Source organism: Condylura cristata, unplaced genomic scaffold (genome assembly GCF_000260355.1).
Source record: "Condylura cristata isolate star-nosed mole 26May11 unplaced genomic scaffold, ConCri1.0 scaffold00017, whole genome shotgun sequence".
Taxonomy (NCBI): Eukaryota; Metazoa; Chordata; class Mammalia; order Eulipotyphla; family Talpidae; genus Condylura; species Condylura cristata.
In genome coordinates this window covers 29,893,099-29,915,758 of record NW_004567118.1, presented here as the reverse complement: position 1 = coordinate 29,915,758, position 22,660 = coordinate 29,893,099, and the positions used below count along the sequence as shown (strand labels likewise).

The window sequence follows — 22,660 nt, the reverse complement described above, 5'->3', positions numbered from 1 at the left end:
AGCATTGCCCCCCGCGCTGGAGGGCTGTCGGTGCCCCACTCTTCGGCCAGGGAGCCAATCAGTCATCCAGACTTCCGCCTCCGGAATCCTGCCCTCAGCACTGCTGCTCCCACAGGGGCTTCCCGCCAGTGCGTCCCTCGGCCTGACTCAGGGCCCTGGAAGCCGAGTCCCTCCGCCCAGCGCCCCACCCAGAGCCCCACGTGTGCTGACCCCAAGTTAGCGTCCGGACCCTCTTCCCCTTAATTGGGAGGCCCCGCCCCGTGCGCAGTGACGTCGGACGCTGCTGTCAGCCGGCGTTGGAGGGGGGGTCGGTGTGGGGTAGAATGGCCGCCGCCGCCGTCACCCGCGGGACCCCGGGAGGTAAGAGCCAGGGCCTCTCACCTGCCTCTCCGCCCCCGCGCCAGGGGGCGCAACTCCACCCGGCCCGGACGCGGCGCTCCGTGTGGGGGACCACCGTCCCTGCTCCCTGTTCGCCCCCACTGCCCGCTTCCGTCCTCCTCCCCCGCGCCAGGGGGCGCCGCTCGGCACTGGGCCCCACGACGGACCTGTAGTGCCTGGACTGTCCCGGGGACCCCCGAACCCCGGCACCCACACTGCCCTTTGCCCGCCCACGGTCTCTGCGCCGCAGCTTGTCTGGAACATCCCTGTGTGCGGACGGGAAGCTGGACCCTCCCATCTCGGACCTTCCCCTGGGACCACCGCCCCACCGCGGGGGGCCGCCCCGGGGGCCAGCTCCGCACCCTGGCAGTCTGCCTGGCCCCGACTGCGCACCTGCGCTGTGGGGCGGATTCCTTAACCCCAGCCCCGGCTGCAGGGCACACTGCCGCGCTCGCTCGGACCGCCTCCTCCCCCTCTCCATCCCCGGCCTCCTGGCGGAGCCCAGGCTGAGAGCCTCCTCCACCTTCCATGTGTTCCCCCAAGAGGGTGTGGGCCCGGCTGGAGCCAGAGTGGTAGAGGGGATAGGATAGGCCCGGACCAGGAGAGGCAGAGGGGCTTGGGAGAAAAAAGGTGGGGGGCGGGGGCTAGGGGTGGACTGCCATTCTGGGGTGGAGGATGGGTTTTTCTGAGGGTGGGAAGCTGGGTCCTGGGTGTCTAGCCCAGATTCTGCCAGTCTTTACCAACTGGAGCAGACAGAGTAGGTTAGGATCTGTTATCAGAACTGCCCTTCCCCTTGGAAAAATCAAATAGAGAAGGAACTCAGGGTGTGTCTTCTAAGGCCTTGCTCTGGGCTGGACTTGGATCTCTTGCCCATCCCCCAGCGTCCTTGTCCTCTTTTCCCAAACCATCCTCCATGGTCCGGAAGCCCTGAGTCCTTACACCCAGGACCTGACCCCACTTTAGCCTCCCCAAAAGCCCATCCTGTAGGGCTTCCGAAGTAACAGCCTTGTCAACCTTCTCCCCTCCCCCACCCTCCTGTCTCTTCCTGATTACTCTGTTTGCTGGTGTCTCCCCATTCAGATTGGTTCCTGGCACATCTGGGTTCCCTCTCACCATTCCCTAACTACTGTCTTAATCGTCCAGCCCAGCCCCCTCTGCTCACTTCCTCATCTTTCCTACATATAACCACCTAGTACTGCACCCCTTCTTACTCCTCCTGGACTAGTGTGGGGATGTCTGTTATGACCTTGTTCTCTCCTTTCCCAGCACAGACTCCCCCTCCCCCCGGCCCCTCAGGCCGGGGGTGACCTTGCCCCCTGGAGCCCTCACCATGAATACCAAGGACACCACCGAGGTTGCTGGTGAGTTCATAATCCAGGTTCCCAGTATGGACATAGCCTTTTTTCCCCCCATGGTGTGGTGACCCTGTAATTCTTGGATTTCCTGCTCTTCTTATCATTGTTTCAGTACTCCCCCCCTTCCCCCCCCCCATTCAGCCCTTTCTCCTAGGGTTATCACCAGGATGTTGGGAGCAGCACACTAAGCTCTCCCTTCTAATTCTCCCTAGAAAACAGCCACCACCTGAAGATCTTTCTTCCCAAGAAGCTGCTGGAGTGTCTTCCTCGCTGCCCACTGCTGCCTCCAGAGCGGTTACGGTGGAATACAAATGAGGTTTTCTAGGGAGCCTGGGGTTTAGGACCTAACAAATCCTGGTGGGCTGGAGGAGGGCAAATGGGGGTCTTCCACTCTATTAACATGCCCAAGTACTGCAGAATACTGCTGTAAGCTCTTTGGGGATCATAGGAGAGTTCTAGAGATTGCATCTTGTAGGCGCTTACTTCTCCTTGCCAGTCCCACCCAGGTTAAAATAGTAGCTACAAAAGTATTTCTTACAAGCCAGCATTGAGACCTGTATTATCTTATTTATTTTAGTTGAACTGGAGTGCAGGCCAGAAGTGTTGTGTAACAGAGTTCACCAGAGACAGAGTGGGGAGCAGAACAGGCAGGTCCACTGAAACACACTGCTGAGGGGAGCAGCGGGTTAGACAGGAGAGATCTGCCACACCATGTGGGTCAGCTCCCTGGTTGGAGAGTGAACTCTGACCATAGTGACAGAGCTGAGACTTACCCCTAGGCTAGCAGGGAAATGCCGATAATACCCTGTACTATCTCATCTAGTCATTTAAGGACACTACAAAACAGGCACTGTTATTATTTTTGTGGGGCAGATGAGGAAACTGACTTACTTCATCCAGTTTATCCAACTTACTCCAGAGCCCCTGCTTTTAACCATCACTTCTTCTGGAGACAGAGTCCTCGTGTTACCCCCCACCTCCGTACTCCCCACACAGCACTTCCTGTGTAGGTGGTGGCTGACCATAATTGACTTACTTGATTAGAATCACCAGTACCAGTGTGCATGTGCTGTTGTTAGTACTGTGGAGCCTCTCAGGAAGGCCAGGGTGGTCTGCAAGTCTTGAGGGCCCTCTGGGGAGGGAGCTGGTCTATAAAATGGCCAAGAGTGCCAAGAGTGCCAGACTCAGAGGTGTGCCCATGGCACTTCAAGCTTCACAGGACACTAACATGTGGGAGGTGACTGTCCAGGGCATGAATGCGGGAAAGGTAGCTGCTATACTGATAAATAGTGGAAACTACGATTTGACCCCAATTCAGGAAGTGTTGGGCTTAGGCTGAGGACTCCTGAGTCCCTGGCAGTATCAAACACTGAAATTTTTTTAGTCAGGAAATGACACAAAAATGGTATTTGGGCACCAGTAAATAATATGAAGCATGAGGAATGGATGATGAAGAGCTCTAAAATAAAGGCCCCAATTAGGCGGGAGGCAAGGAGAGGTTAGACTTCCATCTAAAACAGAACCTGGAATTCTTAGGAGGGCGGTGGGCCTTATTGGAGCTGGGTATTAGTATTCACTAGTCAATGGAAGTCAGTAAAGAGTAAGGCTGAGGGAATGACTGAGAGGCCATGCTGAGACTGTGAAGGGGACACCCACTTGAGTGCCTCCTCTCTTAACAGGAGATTGCATCCTATTTGATCACCTTTGAGAAGCACGACGAGTGGCTATCCTGTGCCCCAAAGACAAGGTGAGAAGGCAGAGAGTAGCAGCGGTCCTGGGTTCTGGTCTCAGAACTCGAGACCAACCCTTCTCTCTGTAGGCCTCAGAATGGCTCCATTATCCTCTACAACCGCAAGAAGGTGAAATACCGGAAGGATGGTTACCTCTGGAAGAAGCGGAAGGATGGGAAGACCACCCGAGAGGATCACATGAAGCTGAAGGTCCAGGGCATGGAGGTAAGCGCTGCATCCCACTACTCTGTCCTGGCCTGTCCTTGTCCACACCTAGCTAGGTTCCAGCCCTTCCACATGTGGAGGCATCAGCTGCCTACCCCCTCCCAGTCACTTGTTCCTTCTCACTCACTTTGGATCAGTGGGTTGACAGCTTAGCCTCTCCGCTGTCCACTTTCCCCGTGACCCAGCTCTCCAGGCCTTAGGCCGTGCCTCCCCCTTGGGGATACCCATGCTAATTCCCTCACCTCTCCTGCATTTCCCTCAGGTCCAGGTGCTGAACCTCTGAGCACAGATCTTTCTTCCCCCAAATCATTGTCCTGAGCCCAGATACTTTCTTGCACTGCTCTCTGATTTCTTGGTAGCCTCAAATCTGGTCCTTGTTGTAAGAGCCTAGCCAGTTTGCTTCTCCTCTCCCTCACTTATGACTCGGGTACTAGGATTTGAAAGGTGTGGGGAATAGGTGGGGGTAGGTGAGGGTTGAAGAGGAACTGGTGGAAAGATTGGGATTCCTGCAAAGGGACTGAACAGAGGAAGAGTTGGGGAGCAGACTAGCCCTCCCCCCACCCCAGCCTGTCTCCTGGCAGTGTCTCTATGGCTGCTACGTTCACTCTTCCATCGTCCCCACATTCCATCGGCGCTGCTACTGGCTGCTCCAGGTAAGGACAGAAGAGCTCAGGAAGCCAGGTTCTTCCTGACTCTTTGAGGGAGGTGGGGGCTGAAGGAATGAAGTAGAAGGATGACTAAGTTCTGAGAGGGAAAGGGAACCTGGGAAGAAGTGAGCAGGGGTTGAAAGAGCAGAGCTGGGTGGGGGCTGAGGCTGGGGGTTACCCAGGAAGCAAGTATTAGGTAGTTGAGCCCTTGGACCTCAGGACCCCACGGCCCTCTGTGTGTGTGCCCTTGTGCTCTCAGAACCCTGACATCGTCCTTGTGCACTACCTGAACGTCCCAGCCCTGGAGGATTGTGGAAAGGGCTGCAGCCCCATCTTTTGTTCCATCAGCAGCGACCGTCGAGAGTGGCTGAAGTGGTCCCGGGAGGAGCTGCTGGGACAGCTGAAGCCCATGTGTAAGCAGCAGGGCTGGGGTACAGTGCTCCAAGTCAAGCAGGACCTCCCGAAGTGTCAGGTGTCTGTTCCCAGAAGCCTGTGGGGTGACTGTTTCCCTCGAAGCTGGGAGCAGGCTTTTCTGAGAGGTGTTAGGCTTCCTGGTGTACTCTGATGTGTCAGAATATGGAGAAGGAATTCAAGGTTACCTGAGAGCTACATGCATGAGTACTCTCAAGGCTGCTAGCCTCCACTCACCTGGCCAGAAAGCTTAGAACATATCAGGCGCTTGAAGGAACCGTCAAGGTACTCTGGAGATTGTTTAGTGGCCCCCACAGCACTTACCCCCAACTCTCCTCTAGTTCATGGCATCAAGTGGAGCTGTGGAAATGGGGCAGAGGAGTTCTCTGTGGAGCAGCTGGTGCAGCAGATCCTAGACACCCACCCGACCAAGCCTGCACCCCGAACCCATGCCTGTCTCTGCAGTGGGGGCCTTGGTTAGTAACCCCTGACTTTGCAGTTCTTTTCTCTCTCCTGCTTGAGTAAAGGGGGTATATGTCTGGTTGGGATTTTCATCTGATTTGCAAGTCTTTTGCATATCCCAGAAAGTGAACAGAGCCAAGTGAACAGAGCCTTCCCATCTGACTGCAGTTCCTTTTACTTGAGTTCTGGCACCCCGTGTTCTTTCTCTTTCATCTCATAACTCCTGGCCGGCCCAGCAGTCCCACTCACACCCTTCAGTAGGAATTAAGTGTAGCTTGGTTCTGTACCCCCTAGGTTCTGTTCTTTTTCCTTTTCTGTGCCTGTTCCCATTGCTCTCAGCTACTTCCCCATGCCTTTAACCCTCCCCTTCAGTACTCCAGGTCCTGTTAATTTGATGGGTGGAGAGAAGTGGGGGGGTGGGAGCGTAGGGGGGGGGTGGAGGAGAAACACATTTGCTGCCTCCTAGTGGCCAAAACTAGCATTACAGCTTCGGTATTTGGGGAGGTCCCAGGGAATACATGAAGGCTATCTGTAAGAGAAGGCTGGAGGAAGATGTATCTTAACCCTTTTCTCCTCCCACCCTTTCCCTCTCCAGGTTCTGGGAGCCTTACTCACAAATGCAGCAGCACGAAACACCGCATCATCTCTCCCAAAGTGGAACCCCGAGCTTTAACCCTGTCCTCTATCCCCCACCCTCACCCCCCGGAGCCTCCTCCACTGATAGCTCCACTGCCCGCAGAGCTCACCAAGGCACATACCTCCCCATCATCTTCCTCCTCCTCTTCTTCCTCTTCCTCAGGCTTTGCAGAGCCCCTAGAGATCAGACCTAGCCCGCCCAACTCTCGAGGGGGTTCCTCAAGAGGAGGCACTGCTATCCTCCTCCTGACGGGACTGGAGCAGCGTACGGGGGGCTTGACGCCCACCAGACACTTGGCTCCCCAGGCTGACCCAAGACCTTCCATGAGCTTGGCTGTGGTAGTAGGCTCTGAGCCCTCTGCCCCACCAGCTCCTCCCAGTCCTGCCTTTGACCCTGATCGTTTTCTCAACAGCCCCCAGAGGGGCCAGACATATGGTGGGGGGCAAGGGGTGAGCCCAGATTTCCCAGAGGCAGAAGCCGCCCATACCCCCTGTCCCGCCCTAGAGCCTGCTGCTGCCTTGGAGCCCCAGGTAGCTGCCCGGGGGCCCCTTCCACTGTCAGGAGCAGGTGGGAGAAGAGGAAACTGTTTCTTCATTCAAGATGATGACAGTGGAGAGGAGCTGAAGGCCCCAGGACCTGCCCCACCTGTCCCTTCACCCCCTCCTTCACCCCCACCCTCACCTGCCCCCATGGAGCCACCAGGCAGGGTTGGAAGAGGGGAGGCCTTGTTCGGAGGACCTGGTGGGGCCAGTGAACTGGAGCCCTTCAGTCTTTCATCATTCCCAGACCTTATGGGAGAACTCATCAGTGATGAAGCTGCAAGCATCCCTGCCCCAGCCCCTCAGCTCTCTCCTGCTCTTAGCACTATCACAGACTTCTCCCCAGAGTGGTCCTACCCAGAGGTGAGTCTCGGGCTTTTCTCTTTCTGTTCCTCTCGTCTCATGGTCTGCAGCCAAGTTTCCCTAACTTTTCACAGCTGATTGGTTCTCTTCTCAACCTCTCTTTTTATGTAGAGTCTAGCTTGTTTCTATTCCCCTTAACTAACCCATTCTCCCTTCCTCCTCCTCCTTTGTGTTAGACATGGTTGTATGAGTCCTCCAGGTGCCCCCAAGGGACTTCATTCCCTTGGTGACTATTTCATGGGAAGGGAACTGAGGTAACAGCCTGAAGAAGGGAAAATGCAGCTGGAAAGTGATTGCAGACTTGGGGTCACTGAAAGACTATGTTCAGCAGAAAGAGTTCTGCTTTCTGCTGCCCTAGAGAAGTAAAGGTGGAATTATGTTGGAGGTGCAGAGAGGACCTACCATAGAAGAGACCCTCCTTCCTGTGACCACTATTTGCAAGCAAAATGGTACAGATAGCCTTGGTGGGGGAGAGCAGTGAGTTGCCCGTTTCTGGAAGATTGTATGGGGACAGGAATGCTGAGGAGGGCAGATAGCTGACCTTTGACCTTACCCTCTGGGTCCTGCCAAACCCCTGGACCCCACTCTAGCACAGGTCTTACCACCTAGTGGATACTACCTCCGGATCAGAGTGAGTGAGTGAATGACTGAACATCCACGTGACCAGTCACATGGTTCTCTGGCTTCTGTCGGCAGGGTGGGGTCAAGGTGCTCATCACAGGCCCTTGGACGGAGGCCGCCGAGCATTACTCCTGCGTCTTCGACCACATCGCAGTGCCAGCCTCACTGGTCCAGCCTGGTGTCTTACGCTGCTACTGTCCGGGTACGGGGACTGGGCCCGGTGTGGGAAGGGGCTTACATGGGCATTAGGACTCCCAGAAAGCAACGGGAACAAATGGGTTGGGCTTTTCCTGAGAGCACAAGGATCTCATCCAGTCCTAAGCCAGAGTACCACGTTTCCCCCAGCAGATAGATAAACCTGGCCCTACATGTTGAAAGATCTCGGTTCTTTTATTCCCCAAGTTTTACTTATTTTTTGTGTCAAAGAACTGGGGTACAGGTCAGACGTATAGGTGGTAAAAGGATTCACTGGAGTGGGAACAGAACAGGCAGACCTACTGAAATGCACTGCTGAGGGGAGCAGCAGGTGAGACAGGAGAGGTCTGCTGCGCCATGTGGGCCAGCTCCCTGGCTGTGCATTGAGCTGTTGCAGTGTTAGCACTAAGACTTAACCCCTAGGCTACCACAGTAGCGCAGGTCTGGGTTCTGGTCTAAGAAATCTTCTCATTCCTTGACTAGTGCCCTTGAATAAGTCTGTTTCTTTCTTGGTGTCCTTGACCTCCCTCCCATAAGGGCCAAGCATTTGATTTAAGTGATCTTTGATGTCTGTTTAGGCTCTCTGGCTTATTCAGCATCCGTCTCTGGGGAGCTCTTGGAAAAAGGAAAGGGAAAGATGTTGGTCTTCTCCAACCTTGTCTTAGGACAGAAGAGTACTGACTTTGAGACCTGTGCTGTCCAGATTGGAAGCCATTAGTCACATGTACCTGTTGAAATTAATTAAAACTCACTAAAATTTAAAATTCAGAGCCTAAAATTCAGCATTATCACTGCTACAGCCTGAGTTTGATCACTGGCCACGGAGGTGATCCACATGGCACAGCAGACCTCTCCTGTCTCACCTGCTGCTCAGTGGTGTATTTCAGTAACTCCACCTGCTCTTCTCCCCACTCTGTTTCTGGTGAATCTTCTCGCCCCCACATGTCTGGCCTACACCCCAGCTCTTAATGCATAATTAAATCTTTAAAAATAAATAATTAAAGCTGAATTTAGTCCCACTAGTCATATTTTGAGTGCCCAGTAGCCACACATAGGCAGTGTTACCCTACTGAACAGTGCAAGACTGAATGCTTCCGTCACTGAGGAGAGTCTTACCAGGCAGCAGTGGCCTACAGAGCAGTGGCGAGGCTCATCTCTGCCCTTTTGTCAACACCTTTGCCCTTTGTATTGCCTTTCTGGGGGACCCCAAGGACCACCAAAGTGTCAGAGTGACAGTTGTGCTGTCTGTGGGTGCTTTCTCCCCCAGTTTCAAGTACTCTGATCAATGATGCATGGCAGGAAAGGGGATGAGACCAGACAGAGAAGCTGGGCTTGGGGAGAATAGTCTCAACTGCTCCTCCTGGGACCAGGGCCTGGTGGTTTTACTCTCAAGGCTACAGACATCGAGACCCTGGACACAGCTCTCACTAGACTGTTGGTGAGCAGCCTGCTCTCTTCCCCCACTTTGGAAGAGACCTATGGACTCTGATCTTGGGGAGTCGAGGGGCTTAGCCACCATCAAATTGTAAGTAGAGGTCTCTTGACCCTCAGCTTCCAGGTCCTGGTGCTGAATAACCACATACTTAACTACAGTCTAGTATTCCAGGGATCTCTGTCCCATAGCAGGTATTAAATTCTCAAATAAACAGGATCCCTTCGTAGTGCCAAGGCCACTGAAGCCAGGAGCCTCCTCTCCCACATTAGGAAAGTATCTGATGTGATCATCTGTGGCTCTGACACAGGTGGCCAGAGGAGGAGCCTAGGAGCCCTTCTCATCGATCTTACCCTCCCCAGCCCATGAAGTCGGGCTGGTATCTCTGCAGGTGGCAGGACGAGAGGGACCCCTTTCTGCTTCTGTGCTCTTTGAGTATCGAGCCCGACGATTCTTATCACTGCCTAGTACTCAGCTTGACTGGTTGTCACTGGACGGTGAGTATCTAGCTCTCTGACTCCTGGTGCTGGGCCCTACAGCCTTTGTGCATGCCATGGTCCTAGGCCCCTCAGTCAGGCGGTCATGCCTGGCCCCCACTTTACCACTCCTTTCTCAACTGGCCATTTCTAAAGGAAGCATCCACCTTCCCTCACCTCCTCTGCCGCATAGTAAGCTTGCAGCTTGCTCTGCCCCAGCTGTCGCCCTAGACAAAGGATCTAGGCAAGGGAGGCCCAGCGGCAGGGCCAGGGAGAGGATGTAGAACAAGTGGATAAGCATGAATACACACATTTATACATGCACTTAAGTTTTTGTGTTGTTTTTCCCTCTAATTATATCACAAAAAGGAGCACAACATAGGAAATGAAAATTGCCTCTTATCTTCACTCATTGCAATCTACCACTATTAATATGCACTTTCCTACACAGAGTGTGTGTGTGTGTGTTTATTTAAAGCTAGAACTGGGTTTTCCTTTTTACTGGTTACCCTTTCATGGCCTTGAGAATTGTTTCCAGCTGCACCTACTTCTTTCTGGAGGTTTGTTTTTCTGTGTCCTCCTCTTGGGAGTCTCTGTTGTTACCTCTTGGTTTCTCTCAGGCCTACTGCTGCCCTTGTTCAGTTTGTCTGTGTTCCTTCATCCCTGCTTTTCCCCCAGTGGCCCTCAGTCCCGGCTTGCCTCTCTCCTGGAGCTGTCCCTCTCACAGAGCCCTGAGTTAGGTCGCCTGTCTTTGGAATCTGCCCACCTTGGGAGCTTGCCAGGTTTCCCAGTCCAGTTCTCTCTGTCCTGCTCTATACGGCTGTTCCTCACCTCATTTTCCTGCTCTGTCTAATTTCTCCCTTGAGTCTGCTCCCTCTTTTCCATTTTTCTTGGCCGAGTGTCTTGACTTGCTCTGTACTCCCTGCCCCTCATTGTTTGGCGTGTCCCCCAGCTTCTTTTGTCCTTCCTCTCCTCTCCTTCACCTTGTTTATCTTTCCTGCTCCCCTCTCTGTTAAGACCTGGATTTCTGCTCATCATTGTCTACCCTTCTCCCCAGCCATCACTTCTGTACCCTCATCTCCTCTGTCCTGACATCTCAGAACATCCCCAACCTCCACTCTGTTTCTCTGGCCGTTGCCCCATGCCCATAATCCCCTCCGCCACCCCTCCTTGTCCTTGACCAGATATAGCTTGCAGTGTGTGTGCGCACGCGTGCGTGCACGCATGCTTGTATGTGTGTGTATTTGTGCATGGGGTGCGGGGAGGAGGAGGAATGAACATGGCTATCCATCTCTGTCACCTTCCCTCCCTGCCATCCTCTTTGTGGACAGCTGCGGGGGGCCGGGAGGAGGGGGCGGTGCCTTTCAAACCAGTCCTTGAGCTCTTTTGGGCAGTGGTTAACAGAGAGGAGGGACCCTGAAGTCCTTCAGGCCCAGCATGGGGGACAAAGGTAGTATCTGGGACAAGGGGAACTGACGGCACAGTTCACCTAGGGGAAGGGGGAGGAGGGTGTGTGTATGTGTGATCTGGGGCAGCTGGGGACTGGGTGGCCATTTGGAAATTCCTGTTTGTGTCTGATACAGCCTTGGTTCTGGATTCAGGTCCAAGTCAGTAAGTACTATTAAGAGCCATAGTTTAAGGACTGAGCCCTGGTGGGCAGTATTTAGAAGGTGGGTGGGAAAGGGCTGCTGTTTTGAAGAAGTGGAAAGAATATGATGCTGTGTAATCACCTCTGACATCTTAGGAAGGGCCCAGTTTTGGTGTCCCGGGCATCTAGACCCTGCCCATTCAGCCTCCCATGCCCATTCCCCTCAGACAACCAGTTCCGGATGTCCATACTGGAGCGGCTGGAGCAGATGGAGAAGCGGATGGCAGAGATTGCAGCAGCCGGGCAGGCTCCTTGCCAGGGTCCTGACACGCCTCCAATTCAGGTACTTCCACAGAGAGGTCTACTCTGGAGAACGGGTGGTGGGGGTGGGTGGTGGGGGTGTCATCCTAAAGAAAATGACTCCTGTATGATTCTCCTCGCTCTCCTGTCCCCAGCCTCCTCAGCCAGTCCTCCTCCCTGACGTCACCCTGTTCCCACCCCCACCCCATGGCAAGAGTGGCTATTCTGGGCACCCTCTTGGCATAACAGGCTTCAAACTATTTCTGGTCTGAAGAAGGGTGGAGGTGAAGGAGCGAGTGGGGGAGGAGCTCGGGAGAGTTGGGGCTCAGCCCTCATGGGTCCCAAGTTTCTGAAGGAAGAAGACTGGTAGGGGGTTTTGGGCTGGAAGGAGAGGCCATCTGCAGCATGGCTGAGTGAGCTGATGTGAAAGCACAAGCTGGCAAAGGTGTCTGGGCCCTGGCTCAGAACGGTGGCTGTGGGGGTGTCCACACAACTCAGCAGGGAGAACTGATTGGGCCTTCAGAGGAATGGGTGGTGGGAACCTGGAGTGGGACGTGGGAGGAGGCAGGATTAGAAGTCATAAGGGCAAGGGTGGGATGGCCAAGTATCCAAGCTTGGGCACCAGATACTCAGGTCTCTGTATAATGGTGTGTGTACCACAGGATGAAGGCCAGGGGCCCGGGTTCGAGGCACGAGTGGTGGTCTTGGTAGAGAACATGATCCCACGCTCCACTTGGAGGGGTCCTGAGCGTCTGGCCCATGGAAGCCCCTTCCGGGGCATGAGCCTTCTGCACCTGGCTGCTGCCCAAGGCTACGCCCGCCTCATCGAGACCCTGAGCCAGTGGCGGTGAGCAGGGGTGGTGGGGTGGGGGCTGGGCAGCCACAAGAACAGATGTGCTAGGGGCAGAGGAGGAAATGGAGGGCCTGGAGCCCTGCCAAGAGGAAGCTGGGGTCACTACAGGGCAAAAAGAGGAGCTATGAGAGGCCTTCCATTTGGGGGTACTTTAATATTTCCTGACTTATGATACTGCCTTCTTCGCATCCTTGAGTTTATTCACCCAACTGCTACATCCCACTGACCTCAGTGCTTCTAGGCAGCTTGCTTCCTAGGCGCCTCAGTTCTGATGTTCTGTTCTGCCCACTGTTCCCTGACTGCATTCTTGTCCCTCTCCCAAACCCTCCAGGAGTGTGGAGACTGGAAGCTTGGACTTAGAGCAAGAGGTTGACCCTCTCAATGTGGATCATTTCTCATGTACCCCTCTGGTGAGGATACGGGATTCCTGAGTGCCTGTGGGCAATGGGAGGGAAATAGGACCATGCCTCCTAGGGAAGGTCCCTTAAGAGATGCCGGGAAGCAGTGGGAGGGCTAGGACTGCAGAGGAAGGACCCTAGCCTTCACCCACATCCCCCCCCCTCCTCTAATCTCCTCAGATGTGGGCTTGTGCCCTGGGACACCTGGAAGCTGCTGTGCTCCTTTTCCGTTGGAACCGACAGGCATTGAGCATTCCTGATTCTCTGGGCCGTCTACCCCTGTCTGTGGCTCATTCTCGGGGTCACGTGCGCCTTGCTCGCTGCCTCGAAGAACTGCAGAGACAGGAAGCTTCTGCTGAGCTCCCACTTGCCCTATCACCACCGTCTTCCAGTCCAGACACTGGTAAGAGTTGCACCTAATCTTTTTCAGAGAGAGATGTGGATAGGGAAATAGCCAGGGTGAAGCCAAAGGGCAGGAGAGGGAGAGGAGGGAAACTGAGGGAGAGGTAGGGATGGGGAGATGAGAACAGCAAGAACAGATAAGGAGGTGCAGAACAAGAATGAGGGCAGACAGCTAGCTCAAGAGATGGCAGGCCACTCCTACTGCCCTCACCCTTTCTCCTTGCAGGTCTGAGCAGCGTCTCCTCGCCCTCAGAGCTGTCGGATGGCACCTTCTCTGTCACATCAGCCTATTCTAGTGCCCCGGATGGGAGTCCTCCCCCTGCTCCATTACCAGTCTCTGAGATTACTATGGAGGAGGTGGTCCCAGGCCAGCTGTCCTGTGGTGCCCAGGAGGCCACCCTTCTCCTCATGGACTATGAAGCCACCAACCTCAAAGGGCCCCCACCCTCATCACCTCCCCTCCCACTGGCCTCAGATGGTGCGGCTGCTCCAGAGGAAGCTGACAGCCCACCATGTGTGGATGTGATCCCGGTACTGCTTATGTTGATGGAACTATGCGGGCTAGAAATAGAATAGGGTACAGAAGTGGGTGAGGGGTGAAGTTGACTACTCCGTGAAACAAAGTCAGAATCTGACTTCAGTTTGGAAAACTGGGGCCATTTACCCTCATTTTGGGACAGGCAAAGTAACCCTTGTGAGAGCTCATGACTAAAGGTCGTAAGGCATCAGAGGTTAAAATTTCTGGGGCATAGCTCAATTAGATTTGGGTTGGAGCAGTTACCTATTGATACACAGAGAGGCAAAGTTGGAGAACCAGAGTGATGGAGGGAAGTTGGGAGATGTATGGAACAGAGAGGTTGACAAGATGCAGGCACTTGGCAAAGATCTGGGGTGGAGATGAGCCTGCACATGATGAAATGAATGTATGGATGAGAATGTTCAAGGGGAACTTCAATGGTAGCAACATATTTTTCTGCCAGAACCTGGGGATATATCTGCTTTAGAGTGAATGGACTCATTACTCGGCACTCCAGGTACACAAACTTGAGAAAACTAGATGGTAGGCTTTGTAGCATATGGCCAGCAGGAAGTACTGCAGGCTTCAGGACTAGAGCAAATGCAAGACTGGAAGCTTGCAGTAGAGTGCTGTGATGCACAGTGCTGAGCTACTTCCTGGAGAGCTAAGGGAGCGGGTGGGGAAGTAGGTGGTAGGCATGGACAAGCCTGTGGGGAGGATGTGCTGGTCAGCTGGCCTGGAGCAGATGAGGGGCTATAGTGGGCAGCAGCCCTAAGAGAGAAAGTCCTTCAATTGCTCAGCTCCCAAATATCCATTTGGCTAAGTCCTTCCTAGCTTAATCTCTACAACGTCTCAACACAGAGAGCTGTCCCCTTACATGGGAGTCCAGTGAATGTAAGTAAGTTTTGAGTCTGGAACAGTAGCCAAGAAAGGTGGGATTAGCAGGGACAGCAACAGCAAGGCCTCATCATCAGGTGGTAAAGCAGGAAGTGAACAGAGACAGCAGTTTCGGCAGGGCAGGAACATTCAGTGGTTGGGGCCCCTCAAAATTCATCTAGTTTCCCCTTCATCCAGGTGGATATGATCTCACTGGCCAAGCAGATCATTGAAGCCACACCAGAACGGATTAAACGAGAGACCTTTACGGGGCTGACTGAGGCTGGAGCCCCACTGCGGGAGCGGACAGGGGCCCTGGGGCTCAGCGAGACCATGTCCTGGCTGGCCAGCTACTTGGAGAATGTGGACCATTTCCCCAACTCAGCCCCTCCCAGGTGACCAGCTCAGGACAAAACTCCAGATTTTTCTTCAAAGGACGATGGGAGGAAGGAGGCAGATCTCCACAGTCTGAGCTCCATGCTGGCTGAGACCCCAGGCAGGGTCTTTAAGAAGGGAATTGGAACTGGCTGATAAGCTCTGAAATCACTCTCTGGACTATTGCTGGGTGTCTCCCTACCCTGAGCTGCTTAGGCTTGGGAAGAGGGACAGTGGACACCTCATGACATCCCTTCTATCTGTCCTCTACAGTGAATTACCCTTTGAGAGGGGTCGTCTGGCTATCCCTCCAGCACCTTCCTGGGCAGAGTTTCTCTCTGCATCTGCCAGTGGCAAGATGGAGAGTGATTTTGCCCTGCTGACGCTCTCGGATCATGAGCAGCGGGAACTGTATGAGGCAGCCCGAGTCATCCAGACGGCCTTCCGAAAGTACAAGGTCAGGGGACTGAGGATCTCAGGATGGAGTCAAGGAGACTCTGGGATCCCGGGGTTTAGGAGGGAAGAACAGTCACCTAGACAGCTCTCAAATGGAATGAGGGTTAGGGGACCCCAAGCAAATTGGAAGGACAAGTCAGCTGTCTAATTGTTGGTCACAGAGGTGCTGAGACTTTATTTTCTTCCCTCAGGGCCGGAAGCTGAAGGAGCAACAGGAGGTAGCAGCAGCTGTGATCCAGCGCTGTTACCGAAAGTACAAGCAGGTGAGACCCTTCTCTCTGGAAAACTAGTCCAACACACACCCCCACACAAGCATTCCAGCCCAGGGTGGTCAGAATGCTGCCAGAGCCCTAACTCCCCTTCTCTTTCCACAAGCTGACCTGGATTGCACTTAAGGTATTAGGCATGAGACTTGGGTGTGAGGTTGTCTGTGGTGAATTAGCCTTTCCATGAGTGTGTGGATTAGAGAAGAGATTTGCGTAAACTGAACTAGGAGGTGACTCTTGGGTTTGGCTCTCTGCTCCTCCATTTAAGCCCCTGCCCCCTCTGCCCATCTCTACAGTTTGCGCTCTATAAGAAGATGACCCAGGCGGCCATCCTGATCCAGAGCAAGTTCCGAAGCTACTATGAACAGAAGCGATTTCAGCAGAGCCGCCGAGCGGCTGTGCTCATCCAGCAGCACTATCGCTCCTACCGCCGCCGGCCCGGGGCTCCCCACAGGCCCACTGGCAGCCTGCCTACCCGAAACAAGTATGATCCTAACCCGTCAGTGCCCTAAACCTTCTACACCCATTGCCCATATGCCAGCAACTCCAGTTCATCACTCCGTCCCTAGCTGCCCTTCTTGTGAGTGGTTCCTTAGCAGCTGAAGGTACGGAATGCCTGAAAGTTGTGTGAGGTTTCCTTATCATTTCTTTCTTCCACCAGAGGCTCCTTTCTCACCAAGAAGCAGGACCAGGCAGCCCGGAAGATCATGAGATTTCTGCGGCGCTGTCGACACAGGTAGAGTCTTCTCTGGCTGGATTTTGCCCTGCCACTTTGCCCATCCCACCTCCCAGCGCACACCCATCTCCATTCTGCTGCCTCTGACTCCTTCCTTGTCTCTCTGCAGGATGAGGGAACTGAAGCAGAACCAGGAGCTGGAAGGGCTTCCCCAGCCTGGACTGGCCACCTGACCTCTCCACGCCTTTTTCACCAGCTGGGGGGCCACTTCTTTCAGTCTTAACCGAAGAGGACTTTAGGGGGGAGGAGGAAGCCCCCTGTCGGCAGCTTTCCCCATCACTTTTGTTGGAGCCCTTCTTAAGGCTCCATCCAACCCCTCCGAAGTGCTGAACTCCCTCTCCCCATCCTCAGCTCCTCCACCTCTGTCCTTCCCTCTTGGTCGAGACCCCTCTTTTTTGGTCCCTGGCTCCAGAACCCTCGCCCCACATACCTGCATCTTCAGCTGTGACCTACCTGCCTGCCTCTTCTCCACAACGCCCTCCCTGCCTGCACTTGACACGGCCCCTTCCCGACTTGCCTTATTTATTTGTTCGGAGCATCTCTGAATGTATCCGCCTAGGTCCCACCTCTGCCTTCGCTGCGCGCGCCCCTCGTGTTTCAGGGCTGACTGTGCCCCCACCCTGACTCCGCATGTTTGCGTCTGTTTCCTCCCTTTCTGGCCCTGTCTTACCCCGTCACCCCGACTCTGGCCACCAACCTTGGGGGCCAAAGGGGAGAGTGTATATAGGAACGCGTTGCGGAGTCCCGCCCCCGTCCCCAGGGGGGAGGGGGCTTGTACATAATGTAACATACAGAGTATAGTTAAGAATTTATTTAAGGCGCCTTGGGGAGGGCTGCACGGCCGGGCTTGTGGTTCCCTGGCGCGGCGGGGACCTCCTGCCGGCTCCACGAGCACTTTCTACTTGTGCATGGGCTTGGTTTCTACGAATTGCCATTAAACATCGCTGCACCAGCCAAGCCTCTGGACTCTGACTACGGGAAACGAAGGAGGGAGGGAAGAGGGGCGGAGCCTCGGCGACTGAGAACCGGGGCGGGGCGGGGCGGGAGTTGGTTTTCTACCTCCGACGTGTTTCCGGCCTTAAAGGCATTTCGCCCTTCCCTTTAAGACGCACCGCCCCCCTCTCAGTCACTCCCAAGATGGCGGACCTACTGGGCTCCATCCTGAGCTCCATGGAGAAGCCACCCAGCCTCGGTGACCAGGAGACTCGGCGCAAGGCCCGAGGTGAGGACCCCAAATTCACAACCGCCTTCCTTCGCCCGGCTCTCAGGAACACACTTTAACCTCTCTGGACGATGCCGCCTCCTCAACCTTGAAAGACCCCTCACAGGCCCTTTCAGAGACCCCCCGAGTCCCTAAAAGGACTGCCGGCCCGCCCGTTCTTTTTAGCGGACGGTGATTGGCTAAGGAAGCCTAGCTCCAGCCTCCTCCCTTTTTCCCTACCTTGGCCTTCCGCAGTCCTTGCATTCAATTAGCCGACGGGCTGGCCGTCCGCTGTTGGCGTGCTCTGATTGGTAGGCTGCCCGACCCCGCCCAGCCCCTCGGTGTTCCCGAGCCCTGGATTGGAGGAGGGCGTGCTCGCCCGATGGCCCCGCCCCCACTCCCTACCTCCTTCCGGACTGGGTCCAGGACGCGTCTGTCCGCAATCCTTTTCCCCTTTACTGGTTATCTCAACCTAAAGGGCTGCCTATTAAGTCTTGTTCGGCCCTCCTCTGGCCCGCCTCACCCTGGGCACTTCCAATTGGTTGCTGGGTCCTTTGGTGCGCTTATGCCCCTCCTACTTGACTTAACCTCCCCCCCATCCCCCAAAACCCCCTTACCCACCCCACCCCCCGTCCCTCCTGCCTCCCCGCCCCCTCCAGGGCCTGTGGCCTTAAGTTCCCGAGCTGTCGAGCAGTCAGAGCGGATCGTGTAGCTGATTGGAGGAGTGGAAGTGCCTGGGGTGGATGGCCGTAGTTACCGACCGGTGTTCTCCAGTAACTTCCCTGAGGGCGTGCTCAAGTCGGCTGCCAGCCTAGGGCGCGGCCCTCTGGGTTGTGCAGGCTTCCCGGCTTCTCCTTAGGCAGCGCGCCAGCAAGTTTAGCTGCAGGAAGATTGCATGGGGAGGACCCTGGGTCCAACCCTTGCGGGCCATCACAGCTGACATTCCAGGCACCTGCTCCTACCCGCCTGAGGTGGTTCAGGGCAGGTGGAGGGCCTTCAAAGTGTTCAAGTGCTGCTTAATATCCAAATATCGTTATTTACTAAACGATTGCTAGGGCCAGGGATGTGCTCAAGAGCCCAAGGTCTGGAGCATTGAGGAAATAATCCTATAGAAGTTTAATGACCAATATGAAACGTCCTCTGTAGGAAGGAGAGTGGATACTTGAGCCTAGTCTGTAGTAAGCTAAGATTTACAAAAAAGTAAGAGGGAGAGCGAAGTGTTACACGCAGAGATGTGTATTGGAAAGGTCAGGGAAGAAGGAACGTAATGGAATTGAAATCATTTAATTAGAGGACATGGTGGGGTTCACCACAAGCAGGTAACAGACTAGGAATCTGAAATTCAGAATTTAGTCACCTGCCTGAGATTTTGTATGAGTGGCAAGTTTCCACACCCAGATGTGCCTTTTAAGCCTATGTTTGTTTTTTAAGATTTACTTATGCATACAGAACTGGGGTACAGAGGCCAGAGGTGCAGGGGTGGTGAGAGGATTCACCAGAGACAGAGTGGGGAGCAGAACAGGCAGATCAATGAAGAACACTGCTGAGGGGAGCAGCAGGCCGGTCAGGAGAGGTCTGAGCGCCATGTGGGTCAGCTCTGGGGTGGGAGTTTTGGGGTGGGGGATCAAACTTGCACTGAGGTGGCTGCGCTAACTTGCAGTGCTATGCCTAACCCATTGTGCCACCAGGGAGGGCCTAAGCCTATGTTTTTTAACCATAATCTATGGCACCTCCTTAGATACAGAGGGAAGCCTCACAATCCAGTTAGAGAGCCATCAGCTGCCAAGCTGACACCTATTGATGGTCAGAACCCTTAAGGTCAGAGAGATGAGAGTTCCCTGAGAATAACAGGATAGGAGATGAACAGAGTCCCTGCCCCCTAGAAGTTCAGATGGAAGCCAACATAAGAGAAAAATTACATTCTGATAGTTCTCAGGTCATGCTGTAAGGGCTGTCTTAACCAAATGTGGTTGGGTCCCAGAGGAAGAAGTGAAAAACTGAATCGTCATGGAGGAAAAGCATTCCATGCAAAAAATGAACAACATGTGCAAAGCATGGAGTGGATTAGGAAAATGGGAACAGGTTCACTGCAGATGGAAGGATTCAGATCCTATGGAAGAAGTGCACATATAAAAGATTTTCTAAAAAGATTTATTTATTCATACTGGGATATAGGCCAGAGGTGCAGAGGGGTGAGAGGATTCACCAGAGACGGAGTAGGGAGCAGAAAAGGCAGATTAATGAAGTACATTGCTGAGAGGAGCAGTGGGCGAGAAAGGAGAGGTCTGCTGCACCATGTGGGTCAGCTCCCTGCCCGGGGATTGAACTTGTGTGCAGTGGCTGTGGATAGCGTCTTAGTGCTGTACTTAAACCAGCTGTGCCACCAGGGAGGGCCCATAAAGGATTTAAAATGGCAGAAGCAAGGAGAGGGTACATTAAGACCCAATGTGGGGGAGCTCCTTTGCAGCTAACTTTGAACACCTATACTCCCAAGGGAGGAATGTCAGATTAGCCACCTCAACTTCATTCTATCTGTAGAAGTGAGAAGTGGGGGTATTACAAAATATAGGAAGTTTAAATAAGTTCCCCTTTCTTCTGTGAGAAAGATAGTGAGATGATGAAGTCCCGAGGCTTAGTCTGTTCTCAAGTCCCCACTGTGCCCTTATTACAGTTCTTTGTATGGTGTAGTCATTAAGTAAATGTTAGTCTTTGCCAGTGGGGTTGGGAAATGGGGTGTAATGAGTCTAATCTTTATTACTCCCACCAATCTATGAAGTCCAGAAATGTTAAGCTGTGTCTGAATCATTTTTTACTTCAACACCTAGCACAGTGCCAGGCATAATTAAGTATCAATAAATGCTTGATAAGCAGATTAATGCTATCTTCCTAGCCTGATACCTCACAGAGAACAGTAGGCCTCTGAAGCCTTATTAAGCTTTTCCCATTCATCCTTTCATCTCTGGCCTCATGTTGCCATTTCTAACCCCCAGAGCAGGCTGCCCGCCTGAAGAAACTACAGGAGCAAGAGAAACAACAGAAAGTGGAGTTTCGAAAAAGGGTGAGAATATTTGGAGAGATCAAGGCACTTTCAGGAAGGATTCAAATAAGTTAAAATTGGAAGTCTGCGGGCGGAGTTTTGTTTTGTTTTGAATATCTTCAGAAAGGTGAAGCCTGGAAGCTAAAGGTATAGAGGCTGGGAAAGGTGCAGGGTGGCAAAGACACTGACCCATCATCTCATGTATTCTTTTCTTTTCCCTCTCCCGAGATGGAGAAAGAGGTGTCAGATTTCATCCAAGACAGTGGGCAGACCAAGAAAAAGTTTCAGCCAATGAACAAAATAGAGAGGAGCATACTGTGAGTATCTGGACTGGGGAGGTGGGACAAGAAATGGGGGGCCAAGGTAGCATGCAGGGGGGATCCGTAAGAGGAGTACACTTAAGCCCCTCATACTCTTTCCCACCCTCCCACCTTTCCCAGACACGATGTTGTAGAGGTGGCCGGTCTGACATCCTTCTCCTTTGGGGAAGATGATGACTGTCGCTATGTCATGATCTTCAAAAAGGTGAGAGACTTGAATTCCTAACTCTTCTCTCTCCTTTTCAGCCTATAGCCCCTTGGGAGAGGAATGAGATAAAACATGTATCCATTCCCTTCTTCCCCAGGAGTTCGCACCCTCAGATGAAGAGCTGGACTCCTATCGTCGTGGTGAGGAGTGGGACCCCCAGAAGGCTGAAGAGAAACGGAAGCTGAAGGTGAGTTTGCCAGGCAGTCCCTATAGCCCTGCCCTAGGGAAGCCTTGGGCCCCTGAGTACCGTGCTCCACCTCTGTTCCCCTAGGAACTGGCCCAGCGGCAGGAGGAGGAGGCTGCCCAGCAGGGACCTGTGGAGGTGAGCCCTGCCAGTGACTACAAGGACAAGTACAGCCACCTCATCGGCAAGGGGGCAGCCAAGGATGCAGCCCACATGCTACAGGCCAACAAGACCTACGGTTGTGGTGAGGCCACAGTGGGGACTGTGGGGAAGGAAGGGGGGAGGAACACAGGGTGGAGGGGAGAGGAGGCCATGGCACAGGGCTCCTAGGCCTCCCCACACCCACCTTTGCCCCCAGTACCTGTGGCCAACAAGAGGGACACACGCTCCATTGAAGAGGCCATGAATGAGATCCGAGCCAAGAAGCGTCTGCGGCAGAGCAGGGAAGAGTTGCCACATACCTCCTAGGCCTCCCCCCAGCTCCCTTTGACCCCTGGAGCAGGGCAGGGCAGGGCAGGGGTCAGGGAGGGACAGGCTGCTGCTATTAAAACCCATCCTGGAGCCCCGCCTCTGAACCACCTCCCAACAGCTATCACTTGGCTGGGGGGGAAGGGGGTGTTTGTCACTGTTGGAGCTTGTATGTGTGTGTGCGCGCGCGTGTGTGTGAGAAAGTGTGAATGCACAGGTGGGTATTTAATCTGTGTTAGTCTCCATTCTTCTTGGAATTTTCTTCCCCATGAGGCTGGGGCTACATTCAATAAACACTGTTTGACTCAATGTCTTGGTTTGTTTGAACAGAGAAGGATGGGTCCTGGAGAGAAAGAGAAATAATTTTAAGTTGAACAGCAACGTTGTCTGTATAGATCAAATGTGGCCAAATACTGGTACCTTCTTTTTATTTATTTTACTTATTTTTTTAGTTAATTTTTTAAAAGATGTATTTATGCATACAAGAGCTGGGGTGCAGGCCAGAGATGGGGTGTAGGAGGCGTGGGTAAGAGGATTCACCAGAGACAGAGTGGGGAGCAGAACAGGCAGATCGACAGAAATACACTGCTGAAGGGAGCAGAGAGTGAGACAGGAGAGGGCTGCTGCGCCATGGGGGTCAGCCGGGGATTAAACTTGTGTTGCAGTGGCTAGAGACAGCTTCACAGTGCTGCGTCTAACCCCTTGTGCCACAAGGGAGGCCCCCAAATTAACTGATATTTAACTGAGGTGATACTGGGGTACCCTCATTAGGTATCACCACCACAGTGCACCCACCACCTACTCATCCATATTCCATCACCACAGACCATTGTGTTTCCTTCTCTCTGCTCTTATCCCTCCCTCTCCCCTCTTGGTGCTTCAGTTCTCTAGTCAGCTGTCAAGGGTTTTTAAGCTTGTCTTTATATGGACTATTAATTAAGTTACTTGATGTTCCAAATACTGGTACTTTCACAGAGATTTATAGGTGTATTTTAAGAAATAAC

General features: G+C 53.6%; 2 protein-coding genes and 1 pseudogene across 8 annotated transcripts; 2 read left to right on the top strand and 1 right to left on the bottom strand.

Moving 5' to 3' along the window:
• Positions 1-216: 216 nt before the first annotated feature.
• Positions 217-1,002, bottom strand: LOC101625182 (annotated as a pseudogene).
• On the top strand, positions 308-17,190 carry CAMTA2 (calmodulin binding transcription activator 2). Of its 7 annotated transcripts, none has more exons than XM_004684730.2 (23): positions 308-360; positions 1,645-1,739; positions 1,946-2,049; positions 3,413-3,480; positions 3,553-3,688; positions 4,270-4,341; positions 4,595-4,748; positions 5,088-5,222; positions 5,804-6,747; positions 7,444-7,570; positions 9,358-9,492; positions 11,287-11,402; positions 12,022-12,206; positions 12,544-12,622; positions 12,791-13,013; positions 13,239-13,543; positions 14,604-14,800; positions 15,054-15,237; positions 15,428-15,499; positions 15,612-15,632; positions 15,799-15,986; positions 16,164-16,238; positions 16,348-17,190. In XM_004684730.2, exons 2-23 carry the CDS (start codon positions 1,709-1,711, stop codon positions 16,409-16,411), a joined length of 3,615 nt encoding a protein of 1,204 aa, XP_004684787.1. In that variant the 5' UTR covers positions 308-360; positions 1,645-1,708; the 3' UTR covers positions 16,412-17,190. The 7 variants fall into 7 exon arrangements, with proteins under 7 accessions (XP_004684787.1, XP_012581789.1, XP_012581792.1 ...); XM_012726335.1 differs by having other exon boundaries at positions 4,255-4,341; XM_012726338.1 differs by lacking the exon at positions 4,270-4,341.
• A 94-nt stretch (positions 17,191-17,284) lies between these two features.
• On the top strand, positions 17,285-21,965 carry SPAG7 (sperm associated antigen 7). The gene is made up of 7 exons (XM_004684729.2): positions 17,285-17,460; positions 20,430-20,497; positions 20,705-20,793; positions 20,917-21,001; positions 21,102-21,191; positions 21,276-21,432; positions 21,547-21,965. Exons 1-7 carry the CDS (start codon positions 17,376-17,378, stop codon positions 21,654-21,656), a joined length of 684 nt encoding a protein of 227 aa, XP_004684786.1. The 5' UTR covers positions 17,285-17,375; the 3' UTR covers positions 21,657-21,965.
• The last annotated feature ends 695 nt before the right edge of the window (positions 21,966-22,660 follow it).

Coding starts and splice junctions, on each gene's coding strand:
- SPAG7 (XM_004684729.2), top strand. CDS start 17,376: ATGGCGGACCTACTGGGCTCCATCCTGAGCTCCATGGAGAAGCCACCC. Junction 20,498..20,704: donor AAGTGGAGTTTCGAAAAAGG/GTGAGAATATTT, acceptor CCCTCTCCCGAG/ATGGAGAAAGAGGTGTCAGA. Junction 20,794..20,916: donor AAAATAGAGAGGAGCATACT/GTGAGTATCTGG, acceptor CACCTTTCCCAG/ACACGATGTTGTAGAGGTGG.
- CAMTA2 (XM_012726335.1), top strand. CDS start 1,709: ATGAATACCAAGGACACCACCGAGGTTGCTG. Junction 4,342..4,594: donor GCTGCTACTGGCTGCTCCAG/GTAAGGACAGAA, acceptor TTGTGCTCTCAG/AACCCTGACATCGTCCTTGT. Junction 4,749..5,087: donor GGGACAGCTGAAGCCCATGT/GTAAGCAGCAGG, acceptor ACTCTCCTCTAG/TTCATGGCATCAAGTGGAGC.